Genomic DNA, 11,871 nt, shown 5'->3' on the forward strand with positions numbered 1-11,871 from the left:
GTGTAGATTGATTTGGTATTATGGAGTCCTTTCATCCATAGTAAGACCAAGTGTAACTCACCTATATTTCTTTCTAAGCATTAGGGAAGATAACTCAATCTTCACTATTAGACTTGGGTCAATCAGATCCCTTATTTGACCATTCAACTTGTTCAGTTGGATTTGTGACATAGCATAAATTTTAGGGTGCGGCTTGTGTTCAGTGGAAACTTCCATTAGACACAAGCCCTTCCCTAAACTTTAACCTTTTGTTTTAAATGGACGTTGATGATTTATTGGAGAATTCTAGAAGGTAGAATACTCTAAGAATTTTAGAAAATTTTGATTCTTGTTGAGTGATGTCTTGTGCATTTATAACACAATTAATTATTATTTTTAATTGTTCTTCAATTTAAATTATATATTTCTATTAATTTTTTCTATTTTTCACTTTAGGTACAATATTTTGGAAGCCTCCATACATGTATGTAAAAGTGCATGATACACTAGTCTAATTACAATGAGCTTATAAACTGAGGTGTGAGGTGTCCCAATTACATAAAGACAATTCAAATATTCAGTTATAAAATTCACTTATTACATTCATTGAACCATCAGCTTGTAAGCTTTATATATATATATATATATATATATAAATATATATAATAACAGTTGGAATAATTTTACCATTTTCCACCTCAGAAACACTTTATGCAAGTTTCAAACGTGTGTAACTGGGAATCAATAAAGATCATCTGAGCTGGAAATATCTCTACACATATTTAATCACCACAAAAACAAAATAAATTAATAAAAAAAAGAAAAGAAAAAGAGCAAAATGATTTTCTTTTCTCCCAAACGAAGATCGGTTTTCATATTCTCATACAAATAAATCATTTGAAAAAAAAAAAATTACAAACAAGCATTTCCAATTGTTGATCCGATTAAGCTCTAGATCTGAATCCGAACCCCAACTTTTATCTCAACGGAAAAATTTCTGAGAATACGGCATTTTGATCTCGGTAAGTCTTTGAAATATTTTGTTTTGTTTTTTTGGTAAAAAATAAAATAAAATAATTTGTGCGGGTTTTGTTTGGTTGCTGAGAAAATGGTAGGAAATGAAAAGAAAATCAAAACTTGAATTTCAGGTTCCACATTACAACAAAGTGTCATTATACGTAAGATTTAAAATCACAATTTATATTCTCTTACAGGGTGTAGAACAAGAACATAGAAATTCTAGATCTTGAGGTGTAATGCGGGTTCAGAATTCGAATTCCTTGAGTTAAATTTTGAAGCTGAAAGAAATTGATATTATAATTTCCGAGCATAGCCATGGTTTTTTGGGAAGGGTATGTGAGCGACGAAGCAATGGGGACTTTTGCCCCAATTGTGGTGTACTGGTTGTACGCAGGGTTCTATCAGCTGCTGCCTCCATTGGAGAATTTCCGGTTGCATACTAGAAAGGAGGAGGATGAGAAGAATTCTGTGCCGCTTTCTGCTGTTGTTAAGGGTGTCTTGCTTCAGCAGCTCGTGCAAGCCACTGTCGCACAGGCGCTCTTCTTGGTTGGTTTTTCAGCTCAATTCTATTAATTTTGTGTTAATTTGTTGCCATTTGTTTCAAAATTTGGTTGCTTTTTTTGTTTAAAAGGCTTAGTATATGTGTGATTTCATGTTTAATATTGGTTTCCTTTCACATCATGCTGCTAAACTAAGAGTTGAGAGCATTTCGCTTGAGCTAAAATGTAGGTTTACTTCTGTTCTGAGGAGCTTGGGTTTTATTGAGCGGTCAAGTAATGTGATTTCATCTCTGGAAAGTTTTAAAGTTATGCTTCACTTTGAAAATATAGCTTTTTTAAATACTGCATAATGTGCTCCCCTTGCTCCTCCCATTGTGTTCTAATAAGACATCAACTTATTAAATAATGAAGAGAGAAGAGTTAACTACTGACATGTCTTGGGATGCCATGATAACATTTCCTGTCAAAAGAGCAAGGATAACAAAACAACATTAGAGGCATTATGATCCGAGTTCAAAGCTCTGAATTTGTAGACTGCATAGGATATAGAATAAGTGGAAAAGATAAACCATGTTTGTGGAAGAAGGTTTCAAAGCTGTACTGCAAATGAAATGATGAGAAGAAATTTTAACGAGGTCTTAAAAACCTTGTGAGTGTTTATGGGATAATCATGTTGAGCTTTTCAGTGCTAGATATGATCATCACACCTACTTTGGCAACACGTGATTGTTTACCCTGTTTGCCAATCAGATTCTTTTTGAAACTAGAGAGAAAGAGGACTGGATCACCAGGGAGGCCGGGGAGGGCGGGGGCGGGGGGGGGGTGGTATAAAAAAACATATGTAAGGAAGTGAAATAGGATGTACAATGAAAATAATGATGATAATTTAATAATCCACATCATTTTCATCCTCCCCATACCCTCAAGCAACCTTAGAGTATAAGCTGGGGGGGGGGGGGTATAAAAAAACATATGTAAGGAAGTGAAATAGGATGTACAAGGAAAATAATGATGATAATTTAATCATCCACATCATTTTCATCCTCCCCATACCCTCAAGCAACCTTAGAGTATAAGCTGAAGCTTTAGCTGTGTCAAATTGAACTTCTCAGTCTCCCCAAGTTTTCCAATGCTTAATTTAATGAATAATCAACTTTGAGTTTCTGATCCATGTTGCATAGTTTGCTTTGAGTATTGCTCAATCATTACACCCAATTTTTACTGCATTACCCAATATGGCATTAATATAACTTGTAGTGTCCGTCTTTATAGTACATGTTGTCCACATCGAACCTTTATAATTGAAAATGACTTATTATAGGTCTTCCCATCAGCCTTAAAATCTGCTTTTGGATGCCTAGTTTTTCCATCTCTTGCATTGACCAATTTGGCTTTTCTTGGGATCAGACTTGTTCTTGTGGTAAAGGATAAGGCTGAGATTTCCCTGAGATGATGTCCTCTTCAGGGAGCACTTTCTATTGGAATATCAGATTTATTTGACCGGTTCAAGATTGGGAGTTAGAATCAGTTGCCTCCTTTATGGATCATATAAGTATGCTGTTTCTTTGAGAAGAAATGAGGTGGATAAAATATATTGGAAATTTTCTCCTCGTGGTGTTTCTAATGTTTGCTTTTATTACAAGGCTTTACAATCTTCAATCACCTGTCCTTTCCCATGGAAATCTTTGTGGAAACCAAAGGTGCTTACTAAGGTTAGCTTTTTTATTTGGACAGCAGCTTTACAGAAAATTTTAACTGTTGATAATTTAAGGAGATGAAAACTGGTGGTGGTGGATTGGTGTTGCATGTGTAAGAGGAATGTGGGACTATGGATCACTTACTTCGACATTGCACAATAGCTTAAGAGTTATGAAATATGGTGTGTTTCCTTTTTGGGTTTCACTGGGTCATGCTGCGTAGTGTGGTGGAATTTATAACAAGTTGGTCACGGAAGTTTCACAGACCCAAAACTAATGTGTGACGTAGGACAACTAGAACAAAACTGAAACAATAATAAAATAAAGAGATATGACCTAGGAGTCAGTATCTAGGCTTTTCTTGGAGTCAGCACTAAGCGGGAAAACCACTAGGAGTCAGCACTTAGGGTAGACTTGGAGTCAACACTAGACCAAAGAAAGACCAAACGGCCATTTTTTCATTCATCAAAATATCAACTAACTCTCAAGGAGTACAATAGGTTGCTTATAAAGGATTGCTAAATCCTAGTTTTAATTGGCTAGGAAACCCTAATTGCCTTATTAAAAAAATAACCTTACTTCCAAATTAAAATACTAATAGCCCAATAAACTAATAAAACCTAAAACATAAAAATACAATTGACTTGCAAACATAAATAATACTAAATAATAATCTTCTTGCGTCTCCCTCATCAAGGTGCTTTGGAGTGTGATCCCTCATTGTCTTATGTGGATCATATGGAGGGAAAGGAAAAGGAATAATCGTACTTTTGAAGGGGATGAAAGGTCGATTCATGAGTTGTAGCACTTCTTCTTTCAGACTTTGTTTGAATGGGCAAATGCTTTGGATGTTGTTAGTTTCATTTCTCTTCCTGATATGATGGATTTTTGTACTTTCATACCTGTTTAGTTTTTTTTTTTTTTTTTGCCTTTTAGCACACTGCCTGTGTGCCTTGTTTTATTTTTTTCCTTATATTGATTTTCAATGAAGTTTATAACTTATCAAAAACAAAAGGGTTCGTTCCATCTTTTGTAGAAATTGAATGACGTGTGGGCGCTAGCAGTGTTGGAGGCATAGAAACTGAACTTGGACTTACTTTAGAGATTCTATCTTCTCACTAATAGAAATTCCAATAGCTTTCATGTTCAGAACAGCAGCCTAGATGTTATCTAGATTCTAGAGTTGCTTCAATCTTCCCTTATATTTGGCAACGGTAGACTGAATAGTTTGTAGTTCTTCTTTCATACAGTCAACATCATTATGTTGGTCTCAGTATCTTGAGGGAAGCGTCAAAGATGGAATTTAGTTTAATGTGTGGCACCATTGACTTTGATGAACATTCTATCAAATGGTTGATAGGAAACAAAATTTTGCTAGGAATTTGTAATAGGATCATTCATTTTGATATTGGCTGAGGTAGGAAAATGCTGGATAATTTGGTAAATAATGCGTTTAAGATTTGAGATGTGTAAAAAGGATTTTAATGGCTTTTGGGTAAAATTTGCGTAGAGTAGATCAAGGTTAAAAGTTGTGAAAAAAAATTGCATAAAGGTGTAAAAAAGATTGATGAAATTCCAGCTTTGATTGTTTGATGGAGACATAGAATCAAAGGTTTGAAAGATGGCGTCACTGTAGTTTGAAGTGGTTGAAAGAAAATGCAGATGGTTTAACAGATGAAGAGGAAAAGAGTAAGCGTAATTAGCAGAAGACAGAGCACGTACAATATGAAACACTAAAACGAAGCTTCAAGCTATTAGTTTCAGTTTCATGGCACAATCTAATAAGATAATTCATCCCAATTATAGATTGGTAACACTAAGAAAAAAACTAATGCTATTACTTAAACCACATAAATCCTACTCATAATTAAAACACCATTTTTGGAAAACTTAAATGAAAACTACTTATTGACTCAACTAACTACAATGAAACCTTACTGATCAAAAAAAAAAAAACTACAATGAACCCTTCATCTTGGAGTAAATATGCACCTTCTTTTCCATAGGCATTTTGATTGGAATTGGCCTGTATCTTAGTTTGGGCTTAGATATTGAGTCTATCTGACTGTAATACATCATTATATGTAAAGTTATCAGTCTTGTAGGAATGGTTGTCTTTATGATGTAGGACAAAAAGAACAGAAACCAGATCAAATTTGCAATTCCTGTATAGATTTGACACAGGAGTGTCCCAAGCCCAACCAAGTTGTTTTTGAAGTCCAGCAAATAAAGCCCATTATTTTGAATGAATTAAGAAGATGAATGAGTTATTTTGGTTTCCCCATACCTGGTATCAAGATTGGATTTTGAGAAATTTGGGTTAGGATTCTGGATTTTAAGGGTTTAAAGGTGACAAATCTATTTTCATTACTTATCAAAAAAAAAAAAACAAAAACAAAAGAGTGACAAATCAATGTGTGGTTGCAATGTAAGTTGCTGGAAATTTAAAAACGGAAAAGAAAAAGAATATTCCTCTAGGCATCACACCTAGAATTTCAAGAACTTTGTATCCTATAAACCTCAAATAACTCTCCATAGTTTTTTGACAATTTAGAAAATGTATTATTCTTCTCTTGAGTCTTGAATAGAAAGCATTACGTTCATATAAATATGTGACTAATATAAGAGTTGGACTCCTAGGGCTTTTATTAGTGAGCCCAAACTGAAAACTAAACTCAAATAAAACCAAAATAAGATTCAATGGACTATTAGAAAAGCCCGTCTCCAGAAACTATAAAATTACAAATTTACCCTGAACACTTAAAATTAAATAAAAGTATAAGAAATCTGACCAGAACAGCGAAACTGTTCATCTATAATGCCCAAAAACATAATAAAATATAAAAATCACCATCCACTAGCAAGCCTATTCAAGTTCCCAAGTACGATTATCCAAAAAAAAAGTTGTTCCCAAGTACCTAGGCATCGTTTGACATGTGCTAATTTTTTTTTGCTAATTCAATAGTTGGAGGTGAGGGGATTACGTTTCTGTTAGAAACAGCAAGAGGTGTCGATTGAGGTATGAGGCTCTTGTCGACATGTGCTTAATTAATGCTTGCAAATTAGATTTAGCTTTTGGACGCCTCTTATACGTTTTTATTGGTTGCTGCTGTGGTCCTCCACCACTTTACACCAGGCATCATTTTTTTTTTTTTTTGATAAGTAACGTAAAAAATTTTATTAAAAAAACCAGTGGCACAAATCAAGAACCTAGATTACAACGATCAATAAGATTGGGGCAAGAAAAACAAGAATAAGAAGGCAAAACTAAACTCCACTCAAGGAGAGTACGGAAAAAGAAAAACTTAATGTCAAGAATAGATTGTTCGCAATCCTTGAAGCATCTAGCATTCCTCTCCTGCCATAAGCACCAAAACAAAAAATGCAGCACAAACCTCCATAAACCTATATTTCGATGCCTACCAAACTTCCCTTGCCAAGAAGCTAACAACTCACTAACTTTATACGGCATAACCCAATGTATACCAAACAAAAAAAATACCATAGACCACAACTCATATGCTATAGGACAATGAAGAAGAAGATGATTCCCCGATTCCCCACACCTTTTACACATAAATCACCACTCTAACGCTGCAATATGCCTCTTCCAAAGATTATCTGTAGTTAAGATCTTATCTAAAGGTGGGAAAGATTATCCGTGGTTGTGGAGATACGGGCATGAAGTTACTCATCTTTGGCAGAGGGTTATATCCACTAAATATGGGGAGGGTCAAGGGGGTTGGAGTACTAAAATTTGTAGAAGAACTTATGGGTGTGGTTTGTGGTGTAGTATTAATGAAGGGTGGGAAAGCTTTTCTAAGCATTGTTCCTTTGTTGTGGGTGTACTCGGATTCATTTCTGGCATGATAGATGGGTTGGGGTTGATCCCCTTAAAATCCTCTACCCTGAGTAATATGTGATTTCAGCTGATAAAGAAGCTTGTATTTCTGATGTTTTGAGTCATCAAGAGGGGAATGATGTTAGATTTTGGAACTTGAGATTTTATAGGGATTTCGAAGACTGGGAGCTTGCTGCTTCTTTTTCTCTTCTTGATTTTGTTCAAGCTCATCTTCCACGTGGAGTAGGCAGCGATTTTTTGTGTTGGGGTCTTAATGGAAATGGTAAGTTTGATACTCGTTCCTTTTACAATGAGTTAAGGGCAACTCCCAACTCATCTTCCCTTGGAAGAGCATTTGGAAAGCAAAGGTTCCCAAAAGGGTGGCTTTTTTTCTATGGACGGCAGGTCATGATTGCATTCTTACATTGGATAATCTTATGCTTAGAGGTCACCCTTTGGCAAATCGGTGTTGTATGTGTCGGTGCAGTGGGGAATCTGTGGATCATCTCCATATTCACTGTCATGTGGCAAATTCTTTATGGGTTTTTATGCTTCAAGCTTTCGATATTCAATGGGTCTTGCCTAGCTCTATGGTGGAATTATTATTTTGTTGGAATCATTGGCTTGGGAAACATGATTCAGATATTTGGAATTTAATTCTAGGATGTTTGATGTGGGCTTTATGGATGGAGCGTAATCGTCGGTCCTTTGAAGATTTTGAGAAGTCTTTGGTTGAGTTAATAGGCCTGTGCCAGAGAAGTCTTTTTGATTGGTCTCGGTGTTGGGGTTTTACAGAATGTACTTCTTTTGTTCAGTTTTTTTTTTTCTTCTCTTAGTTTAGTTTCTTGATTGTTTTCTGTCGTGTTCTGTTTTGTGCTTTGCTGTGTTCATTCTCATGAACACATTGTATGTTTCTTTTCCATTTTCATCAATAATAATTCTTATATTACCTATAAGAAAAAAAGATCTTACCTAAGACATCATTTACACCAGGCATCGTTGCATCATTTGATTGCAGTTAATGCAATTTGAGCTTTCATAGTATCTAGCAGGATGCATTTGTGACAATGTAGGATCATTATATTCCTAGGCTTAAAGCCTAAGCATGGGTTTGAACATCTACCTTGCTTGATTGCCTTAAAAGGAAGGTTACTATTAAGTTATTGAGATAAAGGCTGCATAAGACAATTTTATTACTTATTTTAAAAGAAAAAAAATGATGGACAAGAAGAGCTGGGAGAAGAACTAAAAAGAGGGGGCTTGAAGTGAGTTCAAACTTAGAACCATCTGATGACCTGCTATAATTTTAAAATTTTGCCACATATACAGTTAAATTTGGGTTTTGGTCACAGGATTCATGTAACTTAATCTTACTGGTTTGGATTGCATTATGGTCCGGATTGTGCCATTTTGTCACATATGGGATTTTTTTTGGGATAAATTACAATGCTTTCTCATTAGTATTAGTGGTCTAAATGGACATGTCAATCAAGGAAGTAACATAGTCTATGACTTTAAATGGAATAGAATGGAGAAAAAGAATACATTTGGCTGACCCTAACTAATCCTGTTGAGGATCCTTAGCCGACCTCAAAAATTTGGGACTACGGGCTTTGTTGTTGTTGTTGTATAAATTATAATGCTTTCTCCTTACTTGATAGGATCTATCTTCCTCCAGACTAACCAGTACTCTAAGTTTCTCCAACAAATTTGACTTCTTCAACCTCACATCTCCAAATACCTCTTGTTCTTTTTTGCCTATAAACATTGGATTTCTTATTTACCCATCATTCGTGGTTCCAGTAGAGAAATAAACTTTTGCCAAGCCACCCTCCACTCTTTTACAAAAATATCACTATTCACCATCTTCTCCTATGAGTACCCTAAAATTGTTCAAATTAATTGATGATGCATGTGCTAGTATCATAGTATGTGCCTTGATTGGTATGTAATGACAACTTTTTGCATGATTGCATCAGTTATCAATTTTACTAGATTTATGCTTTGTTTGTGTAGGCGGAAAACATTTTCTCTATTTCTAGTGTTAGGGACTGAATTGGAAAACAAGCCCAATGGAGCAGATAATATTTTCAGAAATGTTACATACTCAACAAAACCATCCCAAATAAACTCCACACCACAAATGGTGACTTTTCTTTGTTTGTCTCCCCTCTCCCCCCACAGACCAACTGTTGCCACGTTGACTAATTGTTGTCTTTTTGAACAATATTTTTTGCTTAAATTAGTTGAATTTCTGCTTTATTTTTGTTGTTGCATAGATTAATTTAGGATCAAATTTCCCATTCGAGGCAGCAAAAAGAAAAGAAAAAAAAAATCCTATTTGGGGTCTGTTTCATGAAAGAAAGATTTTGTCATATCATTTTTGGAATTACAAGAATTTTTAATGATTATCAATGCAAGTCAAATGAGAGAAGATGTTTTCTGACTCATTTTCAGGGTCACAACCTAACATGGGAAAAGAAGCCAGTTTTCTAGAAAATGTTTTCTCGAAAACACACCATTTTTCAGAAAATGTTTTTGTCAAAACAAACAGAGCGTATTATTAAGTAATTAAAGGTTCGCATAAATCTGTCCGGATTACAAGTTATGCTTTTACTGCCTCATTATTCTCCTCAACCATGCTAAAGGATATGATCACATCTGTTTCAGTATGGACACAAGTTCACAAGCAAATATTTTTTTTCCTGTCTTTCATATCTAAGCCAATGACCTTTAGGTCGAATGATATTTCTTGGTGTTTCCAACAGAGACATCCAGGGTCTGAATCTCCCTCCCACACTTAAAAGGGAACACACACACACACACACATATATATGCACACACACACAACCCCATTGAATGTCATCTTTTTGCAGATTGTAAGAAGATGTTAACTTCTTTGCCCCCTTACATTTGAATGTTATCTTACCAGTATAGTGCTATGGATGAAAGGTTTGATATGCTCTTATTGTTGACATGGCATTGTGGAGATCACACAGATTGCTTGATCTACTTTTTGCTTTTGCTTCATCTTTGGAAAATTTACTAAACTCAAATTGTGGATATTGTATTAAAGAAAACACTATCAATTGATTCAATTTAAGAAACCTCGTAAAAATTTCATCCCTTTATGCTTTTTGGATGATTTATTGAGTAGCATTATTATTTATGTGAGCCTGCCTGCTGAGTAATCAGCGAATTTGTCAGAATTATACAACTAGATACCAACCAAATCATGTTGATAAATATGTGGCTGATAAATCATATTAAGAAGTTGAGAGCTGGTAACTTCACATTTTGGTATATCAAATCAACTGCTAGTGAAAACATTATTTTTTCCTTTTTGGTTCCTTTACTGTTTAAGTTCGACTAATGTTCTTGCATTGGTGCTACAGCTGACCTCGAAGGCTAATGCATCAGGGATCACGATTCAGCCCTCCATTCCTGTGCAAATTGTGCAGATTGTTGTTGCAATGTTTGTCATGGACTCTTGGCAGTACTTTGTGCATCGCTACATGCATCATAACAAGTTTCTGTACCGCCACATCCACTCTCAGCATCACAGGCTGGTTGTCCCCTATGCAATTGGGGCCCTTTACAATCATCCGCTTGAAGGACTCTTGCTGGACACTTTTGGTGGGGCAATCTCTTTTCTCGTCTCAGGGATGACTGCACGAACAGCTGTTTTTTTCTTCTGCTTTGCTGTTATTAAAACTGTTGATGATCACTGTGGTCTTTGGTTGCCTGGCAATATTTTCCATATTGTCTTCCAGAACAACAGTGCTTATCATGACATCCATCATCAACTCCAAGGACTTAAGTACAACTACTCTCAACCTTTCTTTCCCATATGGGATAAACTTCTTGGAACGCACATGCCATACAATCTAGTAAAGCGACCTGAAGGGGGTTTTGAGGCAAGGGCAATGAAAGACTAGAAGTTCACTAACAATTTTCTCAGTGTATTACTTTAACCTCACTCAGACAGGAATGATTTTTGGTTGAGGATGAGCCATGTGTTGGGAAGCTGAAAGAATTATTAGAGGCTACATTGTAGGCATCCAGTCGGAGTTAATTTGATTTCATTCCTCTTTTGATTGCTCAACACTATTTTCAGTCGGTTCTTGTAGCACCACCAATCTATTATGAATTCTAATTGTGTTATTCTATGTTGTCTATTAGGTAGCATATTTGCTTCCTTTGTCATGGAATGTTAGGATATTCAGGACTATTGAGATTGGTGTACTTGCCATGTATGTTGCTTTAGATAGCTAGAAATTGTTTGCAAAATAAGGAATTTGTAATTTGGAATGCTTTAATGATTTGAATTCAGACTATCATGCCCTGGTTGTTCCAATTCGCCTTGTGCGTCTTCTTTTTCTTTGATGACCATGCTAAATAGAATTTATTCCATTTCAAGCTAGTAGACAAATTAGCCCTGTCGAACTGTTTTTTAATTTTTTTTGAATGACTGTTTATTTTTAAAATAGGAGAGATTAAACATCAATTTCTATTAACCATATAAAAAGAGCCAAGAGCCTTCGGAAAAGTGTTTTTGGTTTAATCAAGTTTTGTAGTTTTGTTGAGCCAAAACAGTGAGTTTTGAAGGAGAAGATGAAAAGTTTAAACGGTAAAGGCTGTTGTGTTTAGAAACTGCTCCATGTCAAAGGAAAATTATTGAATACTCTGAGAGTATCATAAATGCATAGTCTTCCCTCTCATATGAATTATGGGTTTTACTATAAATTTAATTAGTGAGATCCACAGTTATGTGAGAGGGGAAAATATGCATTTATGATACTCTGAGAGTACTCAATAATTACTCCATGTCAAA

The 11,871-nt window shown here is 35.2% G+C and overlaps 1 protein-coding gene across 1 annotated transcript; it reads left to right on the top strand.

Moving 5' to 3' along the window:
• The first annotated feature begins 687 nt into the window (after window positions 1-687).
• Window positions 688-11,394, top strand: LOC115975482 (very-long-chain aldehyde decarbonylase GL1-9-like). Its single transcript, XM_031096266.1, has 3 exons — window positions 688-1,001; window positions 1,194-1,545; window positions 10,433-11,394. Exons 2-3 carry the CDS (start codon window positions 1,315-1,317, stop codon window positions 10,973-10,975), a joined length of 774 nt encoding a protein of 257 aa, XP_030952126.1. The 5' UTR covers window positions 688-1,001; window positions 1,194-1,314; the 3' UTR covers window positions 10,976-11,394.
• Window positions 11,395-11,871: the final 477 nt, after the last annotated feature.

This window comes from Quercus lobata, chromosome 2 (assembly GCF_001633185.2).
Source record: "Quercus lobata isolate SW786 chromosome 2, ValleyOak3.0 Primary Assembly, whole genome shotgun sequence".
NCBI lineage: Eukaryota > Viridiplantae > Streptophyta > Magnoliopsida > Fagales > Fagaceae > Quercus > Quercus lobata.

Excerpts from the sequence above, each read along its gene's own strand:
- LOC115975482 (XM_031096266.1), top strand. The coding sequence starts at position 1,315 with ATGGTTTTTTGGGAAGGGTATGTGAGCGACGAAGCAATGGGGACTTTT. Across the intron at positions 1,546-10,432 it reads TCGCACAGGCGCTCTTCTTG|CTGACCTCGAAGGCTAATGC; the intron begins GTTGGTTTTTCA and ends TTGGTGCTACAG.